Raw genomic sequence first — 13460 nt, 5'->3', positions numbered from 1 at the left:
CTGGTTAAAGGATTAGAAATGCCTTTTTTCTGTCACTTAATGGAATCAGGATGTGACCACAGTTTGAGAGAGGCCAGATCTTCATTCTGCTGTATCCTGACTTCTGGCAGAAAGCTGCTAGGGACAGTAAGGTTCACAATCAGTTTTGCCCCTTTTTCCTTTTTGCCCTTCCTTCCTGCCATGACAGTTTCAAGCCTGCCTAGAGAAGGCAGCAGGCTGTCTCTGTCTACCAAAACAGAAGAGCTATCTCTGGTCCTCAATTCCAAGATGACAAAAAAAAAGAATAATGGTCATGCCAAAAAGGGCTGCAGCCATGTATGGCCTATTTGCTGCAGGAACTGTGCCCAGTGTGGGGACAAGGCCATTAAGTTCATCATTCAAAACATCCTAGAAGCCCCCAGCCATCAGGGATATTTTCAAAGGGAGTGTTTTTTCAACACTTATGTGCTTCCCAAGCTGTATTACTGAGTTATGACATTTATAGCAAAGTGGTCAGGAATCCATCTTGTAACATCCAGAAGCACCCAACACCCCCACCCTGATTTAGAACTGACTCCGCCCACTACCACTAAAGCCCTTGAAAGAAGCTGGGTCCTTAAAAGAGTGAAGAAAAGCTATCATGGGTGGTGGTGGTGGTGGGGGGGATGGGAATTATAATTCAGATAGGAGAGAGAGAAAGGCAAACAGATTTTCTTCAGATCCAGGCAGGTATTTCAGATTCCATGGTTGACTGTCTTCTCTCAGGTCAGATGCAAAGATTAATTCTGTTCATCAGGGAATTTTGAATCCCATGTCCAACTAAGTACAAGTTACCTGTAATTTTTTTAAGCCCCAGTGCCTGGGGCTGAGGTTATGGCTCAGCGGTAGAGTGCTCGCCTTGCAAGTGCAAGGCCTTGGGTTGGATCCTCAGCACCACATAAAAATAAATAAAAATAAATGTATTGTGTCCAACTAAAATAAATTTATATATATATGAAAGAGTTGCCTGCCACTAGAAGGTACACACACAGGCATAGCTGAGGAGGGCACTGACACATTAAAGTTTTCTTCCTAGTTTCTTCCAAAATTTGCCTCCTCTCTCCCGTTCCCCTTTTTTGAGTTTTGATCCCCAGGAAAAGGAACAAGTAAGAGAAAAGTATGGGAGAATCACAGGTGGTATTAAAAAGCAGTAAATTCAGCACTGACACTTCTGTCGAGTTTTGCGTTTGTGTGTAAAGTGAAGACAGTTAGTCCTTGGACTCTGGAAACAGAAAGGGCCCTACAGCAATTCGAAATTAACAGACAAGCTTCAACAAACGGCACTAATCTTCTGAGGCTCTCCGGAAATATCGAAATAGGAACAGTAGAAACTGCAAAGACTACACTTCCCGGGATGCTCAGTAAGAAAATAGAGTGGGAGGAGCGCCGTGTGTTGGACTGTGTATTCTGGGTAGTGCCTGCCTAATCCCCGAAGGCGGGGGCGTTCTCTCAAAGGCAGTCGGTAGTTGTAGTTTTCCTAGCCTGGGGCGCTCGGAGCTGTCCGCGCGAAGGCCGAGGGGCCTGACGGGATTTGTAGTCTGTGCGGGAGGCGGGCACGCAGGCGCAGCTGGGGCTGGGGCGGGGCCGCAGCACTGCGGTGAAAGCCGAGGCAGCGGGCAGGCGAGCAGGGGGGCGGGCGGACATCTTGGGATCTGGAGAGTGGCTGGGCCGGCCGAGCGGGGGGCCGCAGACGCCAGGTGAGCTGGGGATTTGGCCTTACGGGGTGGGGAGAATTCCGCGGGTTGCCTGTCCCGCTGCTCAGCCTTGCCCTTCCCTGCACTGCGCTAAGTGAAAAGCTGCCCATACCCGGGAGTGGCCTCAGCCTTCAGACCCGGGAGGGAGCTGACGGCGGGGCGGGGGTGCTTGGGGTGCGGTTGCAGGACTGGCGGGGAGCGGCGCCCTCCCCCTGATCCATCGGGCGCCTCTAGTGAAAGGGAGACGGACCGGAATCCTCCCAGAGCAGGGACGCCACGCGGCGCCCCCTGAGTAGGATGGTGACCCCCCCCCCAAAAAAAAAAAAAAAAGAAAAAGCGTACACCTGTCCTCGGCGCAGGGACAATTCCTCCATCTCCCAAGACAGTGACACCTCTTTGTAATGCCTCTTTGGACGGTGACAGGTCTCACACAGTGACACCCCGCGGCTCTTTTTCCTCAGGCTTGTGACAGCCCCCGCACCCCGTGGCACCATCTCTTCCCACGATGTCTTTTTCCCTAGCGAAAAGCCCACCATCCGCTCATGTTTCTGTTCCTAAAGCTCAAAGTGGGCCAGTCTCTCCAGTTTTCCCGTATTTGCCACTGTCAACTTCTCCTTGCTGTTTTTTCGTCTTCAAAGCCCTGACCTTTGCCATGCAGCAATCTCTTTTCCTTAGGGGCCCCACCAGCTCTGTTTGCAACTGTGGGATTCACCTGAGTATACTGCTGCAGAGTCTCTTAACTCAATATTATGTTCCTGTCCAGAGCCCCACCTCTAGTTCTCCAGTGCCCAGAACTTCCTACCACTTGATACCTTTAGACTTGGTTCTTTGCCCAGGGCTTTACCTGCATTTTGCATTTCCTCTCTCACCTTCTTTAGGACTCAGGGATGGAAATGTTTTCATCACTTGAGAGATTTCTCACTAGTCTGGGTGATGGTGACAGCCACAGTAAAAGGCTTTATTTTCCAGTTTTAGAAAAGTCTGCTAAGCTTCCCCCTGTGAAATTAATACCAGGGCTAATCCAGGAAATCTAGAACCAAATTAACCCCTTTTCTCAGTCTAAATTAGTTTGACCCAAATAATTTGTATATATATATTTGTATAATAATTCTGATATCCTGCCCCTTGCTTATAAGCACTCAGCCAAAAGTGAGTTACTTGGTAGGTTTAGAATCACAACTTCAGCTAGAAGGATCAATTTTATGAATCTGCATACACACACATACACACACACACACACACACACACACCCTCATTTTTATTGAACTCTGGAAATTTTCCCAAAGCGGGGAGGATGGTTCTGGGCACTATAATAAGCAGCCTGGGTCACTGAAGGTGGTTTGCTAGTGCTGGGACCTTTTCCCTCCGCTTCTTTGCCTGCTTATCTGACTGCCTGGAGAGATGTGCCTGCTTTGGTCACACTCCTGGTTCTCATCAGAGCCTAAGGCCTCCCTTCTTTCCCCACCCCCACCCCCACACCCTTTCCTGGAATGTGTAGACTTCTGGAGGTTCAGGCTCTGCTGCCTTCTTAGAAGGGTAATGGAGTCTGAGAGACTTGGTGCTCTAAAGGTTGTGCCTGGGGGCACCAGGCCTGAGTCAGCTGGAGTAATTCCTACCGCCATTCCTGCAGCCGCAGGCAGGCCTTCTTGGTGACTCACTGGCTGGAGCCTGAGTCTGCACAGAAGGGGGCTGAAAAGGATCCTTGCTGAGCTCAGCGCTGTGGAGAGAGGGTGGGGGTGAGCTCAGCTCTGTGAAGAGAGGGTGGGGGTGACTCCAGAAAAGGGAGGGTCAAGATGGCCTTAGAATCCTGAGCCCTTGTCTGTTTCTTCCATCCTGTGTGGAATAAACAGGAACTGGAGCTTAGCTGAGGGGAGGGGCTTGCCTGAGAGGGCTGCAGGGTCACTTAGTAGAGGGTTGAGTCAGGGAAAAAGCGAGCCAGTGACCTGTTCAGCCCCACAGGGGACATTTGCAAGGGTTCTGAAGACTTCCCTTACCCCACCCCCACCTGTCCTTAGGTCAGTTCTCAGAGCGATGGGCCGAGGAGACTGAGCTGCCGCCATGATTGGAGGCTTATTCATCTATAATCACAAGGGGGAGGTGCTCATCTCCCGGGTCTACCGAGATGACATCGGGTGAGTCCCCTGGCTAAGCCAGCTATGTCCCCCCTACCCCACCCTCTCAGCCCCAGCATGCAGAACCAGGTCTTATCCCAACAGGTTTGACTTGGGCCCCCACCCCCACCCCTTGCTGCATCCTGGAAGCTCAGCTGATATAGCCTGGTTCCTGTTAGGTCTGGTGGTATTGGCCTAGCAGCCTGTTTTCTGGATGCTAGGCAAGACCGGTGGAATGAAGGGGGCCCTACATCTTTAAGGAACTCCTGCCCTTCCTGCTCCCATTGTTCCTTAGTTACAGTTCTGGTTGCTGGAGATAACTGTTTTTACCTAGACAGGTCAATTCCTCCTTTCAGGAATAGGGAGATGTCTCCAGTGAATGGAGTTAGTGCCAGGCTCGAAGTGCTAATCTAAATCTTGTTCTTAAAGCCCTTTTCACATTGAGAGCCTTCATTGGATTCTCTTAAAAGTCTCTCCAGGCAATCCTTTCCCACTCCCTTTCACAGGAGGAATTGGGCTGCTGACTCAGCTGTTTTCACTTCCTCTGGGTCATTCCTGGGAGAGGTTGTAAGCATGCTCAAGGCGCGCTCTGGGTCACTGAAGAAGGGACAGGGAGGCCATGCTCCTAGGACAGTGCCATGTTCTGGTTCCCTCAGACCTTAAGAAGGAGCCACAGCCTTATTTCTCATTCTGCCCCACCCTGCATGTCTTCTTTCTGACTGAGAACTACATAGCCTCAGCAGCTCTAATGAGATTGGGCTCTTCTGGTTCCTGCTACCTGTTTTTCTTCCTCAAAGAGCTTGAGATAAATAGTCACAGCATGGGCCTATTGCAGTACTCCAGCTTCTTGGCTCCCTAGCTGATGGGTTGGCTTGGCCCGGCCTTTGTGGCTCTCTATTGGTTTGGTGGTATGGCTGAGCTACACGATTAAGTCAAGGCCAGGTTACATGCTACCTTGCATGCCCTGCTATGCTCTTTACCCTTGTTTGTCTTGTCTGCTTCTACCTCATGGTGTGTGCTGCCCTCCCTGGTGTGTCATGTGTCTAACCCTCTCTCTCGTTGCTGTCACTCTCCTCTTCTTGCTGGCGTCATTTCTCTCATCCCATCTCATTGGCTGCCGTAGCAATAGGTAAGCGGCGTATCAAGCTGCTGCCCAGGTACAAGTGGGTGGGGGGCCCTAACCCCCCATCATTTTTTTTTCCTTCATCGTTTTTTATTCATACAGCAAGTTAAGCTTGCTCTGGAATTGTATACTGGACAAGAATGAGTGGCATAGCTTCATTGCTCCTTGATACTTCTTACCCAGTAGATAAAAGCCTTCTCTGAAGTCAAACTGGCTTTGTCCAACTTCTTGGAGGAGTCCACCTTCTCCATCAGTGGGCTCAGTAGTGGAAATGAAACAGGGTCTTTTTCTCTCCTGGGCATGGAGCTTACTGGGAAGGTGCTAGAGAGGTGGTAACTAAGTATAGGTGGGAAATTGGGGCCAGGCCTGGGAGTTAGAAACATACTTCTCTAAACTTGAGGAACCTCACTTTATTAATATTACATCTGTCTTTCTGCCATTGCCACTTGACTTCCCTCTTTCTCATGGCTATCAGATACTAGCCTAATCCAGACCCTCCTGCAATGGCCCCACTGGGAGCCATAAGAAGGGAACCACCCTAATGATTTAGACGTTGGCTTTAGAATACATGTCATATTTCAGCAGTGTGGAGGGTGGGGCTTTTATCGGCTGTGGTTGACCCCCATGGGGTGGGGTTTTCCTGGGTGCTGAGCAGGCTCTGTGCACCCTTTTCCCTTAGGAGAAATGCAGTGGATGCCTTTCGAGTCAATGTTATCCATGCACGGCAGCAGGTACGCAGCCCTGTCACCAACATCGCTCGCACCAGCTTCTTCCATGTTAAGCGGTCCAACATCTGGCTGGCAGCTGTCACCAAGCAAAATGTCAACGCTGCCATGGTCTTCGAATTCCTCTATAAGATGTGTGACGTAATGGCCGCTTACTTTGGCAAGATCAGTGAGGAAAACATCAAGAACAATTTTGTGCTCATATATGAGCTGCTGGATGGTAAGGCTGGGGGAGTGGTGGGCCTTGTGGGAATGAACCTAATTGGGTATGACCTAGAGACTGGAGCAGATCTGAAGCCCAATGTACTCTGAACTTTGTTTCCTGCATACCTGATCTCTCAGGCTAGGATCTCTCTATCCTTGAGAAGCCAGTTCAAATCCAGACTTAAAGACTGCTCTGAAGTAGAACAGAGAAATAGGCCAGCAGGTGGGGGCAGGGAAGTTTTGGTTTTCATAGGACTAAAGAGCCTGACTCAGGTTTGGTGGCTGAGCCTCCAAAATTCATCCTCTCTTCTTTGTGACTTGAGCCTTAGTTCATTCTTGTCTCGGCTTTCCATCTCAACAGCTACTTTGGAGCATGTGGGAGGGTGAGATTTTACAAGCCTCATGGAGTGCCCTTTGTTTCCTTATTCACCTGTAGGGTATGGTGGTTATTTTTCCACCTTCTCAGCATCTGTTTTCTAGAAAAAAATAGGGGTACAGAGTTTCTTCACTTCTGACCCACTGACCATGTGACTTTTTTCTGTCTTCTCTGTTTGAAAAAACAGGGTTTTATTAATTTTATTTTTTTTGTGGTGATACTGGGGGTTGAGCTGAGGAGCACTCTATTACTAAGCTATACCCCTAGTTCATTTGTATGTTTGTTTATATTACTAGGTATTGAACAGGGCCTGGTATATGCTGGGCAAGTGCTTTATCACTAAGCTACATTCTCGGTATTTCCTCCCAGCCCTTTTTTATATTTATTTTTAGTTTTCGGTAGACACAATATCTTTATTTTATTTTTATGTGGTGCTGAGGATCCAACCCAGCACCCCACGCATGCCAGGCAAGCGCGCTACTGCTTGAGCCACATCCCCAGCCCCTTATTTGATTTTTTTATGAATTACAAATCACAGAGTAAATGCTACAAAGGTGGAGTACTTTGTGCAATGATTCCACATAGTCTTAGGGAGCTGTGCTAACCAGACATGCCCAGGTCAGGAAAACTTGAATGAAAGTGACTATAGGTTTGTCCGGGGGCTAATAATTCCCTTCCTTTTGCAGAGATTCTGGACTTTGGCTACCCACAGAACTCAGAGACAGGCGCACTGAAAACCTTCATCACACAGCAGGGCATCAAGAGTCAGGTACTTGCATTGTACAGATCATAGGCCGGGTGGAGCCCAACCTCCCTTCTGCCCAGCTGGCCTAGCCTTGTCCAAGCTGACTCATGAGCCCGCCCTAGACAGGAAGTCCTGGCCTGAGCCTCTTGCAATGACAGCAAGCCTGTTTTTGCCTTGTGTGGTCCTTCCACCCCAGGGGCAGCCGATTCAGCATCTCTTACCAAGAATACAGATCAAGCAGTTTCCTTTGGGCTGGGGACAGGGGGATGAGGGTTGTTCTGGAGGCCTGGTATTCTTCAGGAGAAGAGCACTTGGGCCCTCCTATAGGATCCAAACCTCATAGCCTTCTCTCCTTTTCTGCCTCCCCTATGGCTTCCTGTGGGAACCTTTTTTGGCCCTGTGTCCTCCAGCATCAGGTAAGTTGTTCCCTTGGCTTCTGCCCTTGGGCTTTACTCTGTTTTCTCTGGGCCCTGCCCCATGGGGACCTGTGGGAAAGAATGGGTTACAAGGAGAGGCCTAGAAGGGAGGTGGGGTGAGGGTGAAGTGGGAAGAGATAGAATGATTGAAAAGGGAGAGGAGCAAAGCCATTGCTGTTTGTCTTTACCTTTATGTAGACAAAAGAAGAGCAGTCCCAGATCACCAGCCAGGTGACTGGGCAGATCGGCTGGCGGCGGGAGGGCATCAAGTATCGCCGGAATGAACTCTTCCTGGATGTTCTAGAGAGTGTGAACCTGCTCATGTCCCCACAGGGTGAGGGCCATCTCATGATGAAGCCAGAGGGAGGCCAGGGCAGGATCTCTGAGCTTGCCTGCTTGACTCAGCTGTTCCTGTTTATCTGTTCTGTCACCAGGGCAGGTGCTGAGTGCCCATGTATCAGGCCGGGTGGTAATGAAGAGCTACCTGAGTGGCATGCCTGAATGCAAGTTTGGGATGAATGACAAGATTGTCATTGAAAAACAGGGCAAAGGCACAGCCGATGAAACAAGCAAGAGGTGCCTGAGTCAGGGAAACTGGAGGGAAAGGGCAGTGGGCTTTGAAGGGTTCACTGGGGCTTGGTGGACCAACTTCCTTCTGGACTTCATTTCTGCTATAATTGCAAACTCTCTTAAGTGTATGCTTAGCTGATAGCTCTTGACATCAGCAATAAGAAACGAGGGGTTGCTATTAGCCTACTCTCCTTAGAGAGCAGACTGACTCCTTGTTTGGCCCCTAGGACCAAGTTCCCATTGATGCATACTGACAGCTGTTGCCCAGTATGCCAGAAACACCCATATCCCAAGCAACAGGGCTCTAGAGATGATGAGTTTGCAGAGCTCCCTCTTTTCCCAAACTCTGGGACAGGGACCCCTGAGTCAGAAAACTGTGTCCTGAGATTGTGGTGTCAGTCTGGAGTAGTAAGATTTCCCAGCCTGACACCTGCCACTTCTCCTATACCAATGAGAGCTCTTTTGCTTGTAGCGGAAAGCAATCAATTGCCATTGATGACTGTACCTTCCACCAGTGTGTGCGACTCAGCAAGTTTGACTCTGAACGCAGCATCAGCTTCATTCCACCAGATGGAGAATTTGAGCTTATGAGGTGCCATTGGGCAGTGAGGAGGCAGCGGGTATTGCTGGCTGGAGGTGGGGGAAGGAGTGGAACAGGCTTTCATTGCCAACCTCACTTTTCAACCCTAAAGGTATCGCACCACCAAGGACATCATCCTTCCTTTCCGGGTGATCCCCCTTGTGCGGGAAGTCGGACGCACAAAATTGGAGGTCAAGGTGGTCATCAAGTCCAACTTTAAGCCGTCACTGCTGGCCCAGAAGATTGAGGTGAAGACAAGGGGCTTGGGGAGGAGGAAGAATTTGTCTCCAGAAATAAAGGTAGTATATGTCAGGGCTTGACAGAGCTTGACGGGTGTGTCACTTCTAGGTGAGGATTCCAACCCCCCTGAACACGAGTGGGGTGCAGGTGATCTGCATGAAGGGGAAGGCCAAGTACAAGGCCAGTGAGAACGCCATTGTGTGGAAGTGAGTGTTTCTTTCAGGAGGACACAGCTGCTCTCTAGATGCTATAATGTACCTTCTTAAGTTTCACCTTTTGTCCTATCCATTGTGGGTTGTGGAGCGGGAAGAAAAATGGTGCCTGTTTCTCTGGGAGCCTCTGCTTGTGCTGTTAGCTCTTCGGCTTGTATGTCTGCCTGCACTTGGGTTCTTTTTACATCTATTTTTCCAAAAGGCTTTAGCATTTCTCAGTTGCCCTAGTAATATGTCTGTAAAGCAGACAGACAGGGCAAGGGATAATTTGCCCATCTATCTAAGCAGAAAGTGCAACCTGGAGTGCTAAAGGAATAACATACCCAAGGTTCCACAGCAAGTGGTTTTCAGGGTCCTGACTACTTTTTCTTGTCCTGGCACCTCCCATAAGCTCCTGGCTCTCACCCAGTTTGAAATGGCAATCCCCCTTTGAAATGCCTCCAAGCTATCACGGGCACTTGCTACCCATTGCTCCTTTGTTCCCAGGATCAAGCGCATGGCAGGCATGAAGGAATCGCAGATCAGTGCAGAGATTGAGCTTCTGCCCACCAACGACAAGAAGAAATGGGCTCGACCCCCTATTTCCATGAACTTTGAGGTATGGCAGAGAAGGGGCCTAGCACCATGGCAGGATATGCTGGGAAAAATAAGAAAGATGATTCAGATCAACCTCTGTACCTTAGGGATGAGAAAACAGACCTAGAGGGAAGAAGTGACTTTAACTCATAGACCATTTCTTCTCCCTTTAAGAATCTTAGTAGAAATTGCTATTCACACTGAGGGGAAAAAATTATTTATTTATTTATTTTTAATTGTAGATGGACATAATACCTTTATTTTTATGTGGTGCTGAGGATTGAACTCAGTGCCTCACACATGCTAGGCTAGCACTTTACCACTGAACTACAATCCCAGCCCCTGAAAAAAATGTTTTGATTTCTCTTAGTGTGTTGCGAAAAAGTTTCAGTTGTTTAAATGCCAGGTAAGAAGTGGATGCTATGGTACCTGCCTATAACCCCAGTGATTCAGAAGACTGAGGGCAGAAGGATTCCCAAGTTCAAAGCCAACCTCAGCAACTTAAACACACAGTTTCAAAATTAAAAAGTAAAAGAAACTGGATATATATATCTCAGTGGTCAGTCCCCCCGGGTTTAAATTAAATTTTTTTTTAAAAAATGTGAATTCAAGTAAGGCGGCAAGTTTCCTTACAGACAGGACAATGAGCAGACTTTGCATGTGTTAGACATATAATTTTCTCCACCTTACTTTTCAAGTACATAATATTGAGCAGAATAAGTATGTTCTAATGCAGTTCTCTGGCTGCTGCCTCCTCCTAATTAAAGGAATTGATTCAAGTTATCTCAGGTAGCACTTGACTTAACACCCAAAATTATTGCCAGTTACTCTTGGATATGCTCTCTTCTTTAGTAATGTTACTTAGAGGGCTCCCCACCACCCCTATATTCTTTCAGGACCCCAGCCATTCAAACATCTATAGTAGGGCTGGGGATGTGGCTCAAGCGGTAGCGCGCTCGCCTGGCATGCGTGCGGCCCGGGTTCAATCCTCAGCACCACATACCAACAAAGATGTTGTGTCTGCCGAGAACTAGAAAATAAATATTAAAAATTCTCTCTCTCTCTCTCTCCTCTCTCACTCTCTCTTTAAAAAAAAAAAAAAAAAAAAAACATCTATAGTAGAAATGAGGTAGGGCATAGCTACTGAACTTTTCAGAGAAATGCTGTGAGAGGAAGACCACAGTCCTAACTGGAACTATTCCCTGTGCAGGTGCCATTTGCGCCCTCAGGCCTCAAGGTGCGCTACTTGAAGGTGTTTGAACCGAAGCTGAACTACAGCGACCATGATGTCATCAAATGGGTGCGGTACATTGGCCGCAGCGGCATTTATGAAACCCGCTGCTAGCTGTCCAGTGGCAGCTAGCCCACCTTCCTACCCACCCTCTTCTGCAGGTCCAGGCGCCCCCAGCCACCACACATCAGTGTCTCCTCCCTTCTGCTTTGCTGCCTTCCCTTTGCACCAGCCCCTGAGTCTAGGTCTGAACCAACTGCATCGCAAGTGGGACTGGTGGAGCAGTCCCTGGGCTCCCTGGGCAGGGTGGTTTCTGGGACTCCTGCTCTTCCTAATTCATCTGTGTATCCTGGCCTAGTGCCAGGCTGAGTTCTGTGACCAAAGCCAGGTGGGTCCCCTTCCTCCCCACCCCCGTGGCCATACCTCTGGAGTGGGAGGGTTGGCTGCCCCTCACCTCAGAGCTCCCCCAAAGGCCAGTAACGGATCCCTAATCCTCAATCCCTGTTCTGCTTTGGGATAGTGTGAGCTTCATTTTGTACAAGTGTGACTTCGTCCAGTTATAAACCCAATAAACTCTGTAGAGCGGAGTTGTTGGCTAAGTGTTGATGTGGAAGCTACAGGGGGAGGGGAACTAATAGGACTTCCCACATATTTTTTTTAAAATATTTTTATTTTTTAGTTTTCGGCGGACACAACATCTTTGTCGGTATGTGGTGCTGAGGATGGAACCCGGGCCACACACATGCCAGGCGAGCGCGCTACTGCTTGAGCCACATCCCCAGCCCCATTTTTTTTTTTTTTTAATATTTTTTAGTTGTAGGTGGAATCAATAACCTTTTTATTTTATTTTTATGTGGTGCCAAGGATCAAACCTAGTGCCTCATGCATGCTAGGCAATTGCTCTACCACTGAGCCAGAACCCCAGCCCCACATTTTCTTCTTCTGCCTGTTTTGAGTAGAATTTTCTATTCTGAATACTCTGAAGGTTCTTTCCTTGTTACAATTATGAGTCCCCTGCAGGCCTTCCAAGCCCTTATTTATTTGGTGTTGGTCCATGTCTCCTGGCTTCTCTAAGAAGCAAAGGGCTCAAGAGTAAGCACCTGACCCCCAGTTCCCCAAGAGTAGTAGATTCATTTGGTCTTATAGCCATCCTGAGAAACTGACCTCTTATTCCATCCTTTTTCTATTTAGCCAAGCTTTCTGAATCTTGGTGGGTGAGGAGAGGAAAGATTTTATTTTCTGCCTGTCTCTTAGAAAATTCCTCTGGATACCTCCACCCCTGCAAAGAAAAATGTGGTGAGCTAGTCCTTCAGGGGAATGTCCCATATCTTGCCAGCATGCTGGGGCAGGTAAAAGAGCAGATTTGCCCTTTCTAGTTTTCTCTTGTTTAATTTTTTTTAAACTTCGAATCTATTAACAGAAAATTTAAAACAAATAGAATAATGTAATGAACCCCCATGTCCCATCACCAAGCTTCAGCAATGATCAACTCATGGCCAGTTCCTTGATATATCCAGTATATGTTCACTTAACCCAGATATCCTACAAAATTTTCCATAACTTGTATCTGGGTCCAGTTAGGATCAGTTGTGGTTGGTTCATGCATCTTGTCTTAAAATCCATACATTTCCCCTCAGCTCTCACTTTTGTTGAGGACCTGGAGTTCTGTAGTTTCCTGTTAGAAGTTACCTGTTGTATCCCCCAGGGTCACTTTGTTCCTCTTTGTATTTCCTGTAAAATGGTTATTAAAAGGAGAGGAACCATAATTTTTAAACCTTTAAATATCAGGAATGTTTCCTCATTGTGGCCATACTTAATCAAAACGATGAATGGATAAAGTTGTAATTTTAGGTGCCAATTTTAGAGCCCCAAGTTGGAAGAATATTTATCTAAAATATCAAACAGTAATGTCATGTAAGGACAGAATCCTAACTTCTACCTGAGGAATCTATGAAGAGAAATATCCTTCTACTGACACTGAGATTCATGGTGCAGGAAAGCCTGCTGTGGGTGTAGGTCGGGAATAAATACCATGAACTTCTACCGTCTGTAGTGTCTACCTGGTTTTCTTTTTCCTTTGGGGTTGTATGAGTTTGTGCCCTGGGGTGGTGAAAGAACTGGCATAATTTTCAAGGGTTGACTACACTGTCAAGAAGTGTAAAACTGGGAGGGCGGGTCGTGCCAGGCGGGGGGGGGGGGGGGGGGGTAAGGCACCTGGCTGACCTGAACAGCCAGACTGGAACAAAACCAGCGGACTCAGAAGACTGAGCCTGGGGCTTCTTGAGAGGGCAGGGCGGGCATGAGTCAGCAAACCTCTCAGAGGGTTCCAAAGTGGACCTGCCTGGACATACAACTGTATAAGCGATTCGAAAAACGCTTAAAACATCGTTTTCTGCTAGGTTTTTATCAATCGTCATCCTATTGGAAGACTCCCATCCGCAAGACCACTCATGCTTTGCGCCCTGATAAACCTTGAGGGCCCTTGCCCCACCCCTCGCTTCTGGATCGCCACCTCCCAAAAGGCTGAGAGAACTGTACACATGGCTAATCTTGCAACAGTAGGCTTTGCGCAGGCGCAGAAAGAAGCTTGTCTAAACTGGGAGCGGCGCTTGCGCGCTGTTCTGCCAGCCCTGTTCTCC

General features: G+C 48.3%; 1 protein-coding gene across 2 annotated transcripts; it reads left to right on the top strand.

Moving 5' to 3' along the window:
• Positions 1 to 1622: 1622 nt before the first annotated feature.
• On the top strand, positions 1623 to 12869 carry Ap2m1 (adaptor related protein complex 2 subunit mu 1). 2 transcript variants are annotated; one of them, XM_077795029.1, is made up of 13 exons: positions 1623 to 1715; positions 3728 to 3844; positions 4330 to 4398; positions 4947 to 4952; positions 5626 to 5891; positions 6938 to 7020; positions 7611 to 7746; positions 7847 to 7988; positions 8455 to 8574; positions 8675 to 8810; positions 8911 to 9008; positions 9501 to 9612; positions 10801 to 12869. In XM_077795029.1, exons 2-13 carry the CDS (start codon positions 3771 to 3773, stop codon positions 10933 to 10935), a joined length of 1377 nt encoding a protein of 458 aa, XP_077651155.1. In that variant the 5' UTR covers positions 1623 to 1715; positions 3728 to 3770; the 3' UTR covers positions 10936 to 12869. The 2 variants fall into 2 exon arrangements, with proteins under 2 accessions (XP_077651155.1, XP_077651154.1); XM_077795028.1 differs by lacking the exons at positions 4330 to 4398; positions 4947 to 4952.
• Positions 12870 to 13460: the final 591 nt, after the last annotated feature.

The sequence above is a fragment of the Urocitellus parryii genome, chromosome 2, assembly GCF_045843805.1.
Source record: "Urocitellus parryii isolate mUroPar1 chromosome 2, mUroPar1.hap1, whole genome shotgun sequence".
NCBI lineage: Eukaryota > Metazoa > Chordata > Mammalia > Rodentia > Sciuridae > Urocitellus > Urocitellus parryii.
This window is presented reverse-complemented; position numbering and strand designations above follow the sequence as displayed.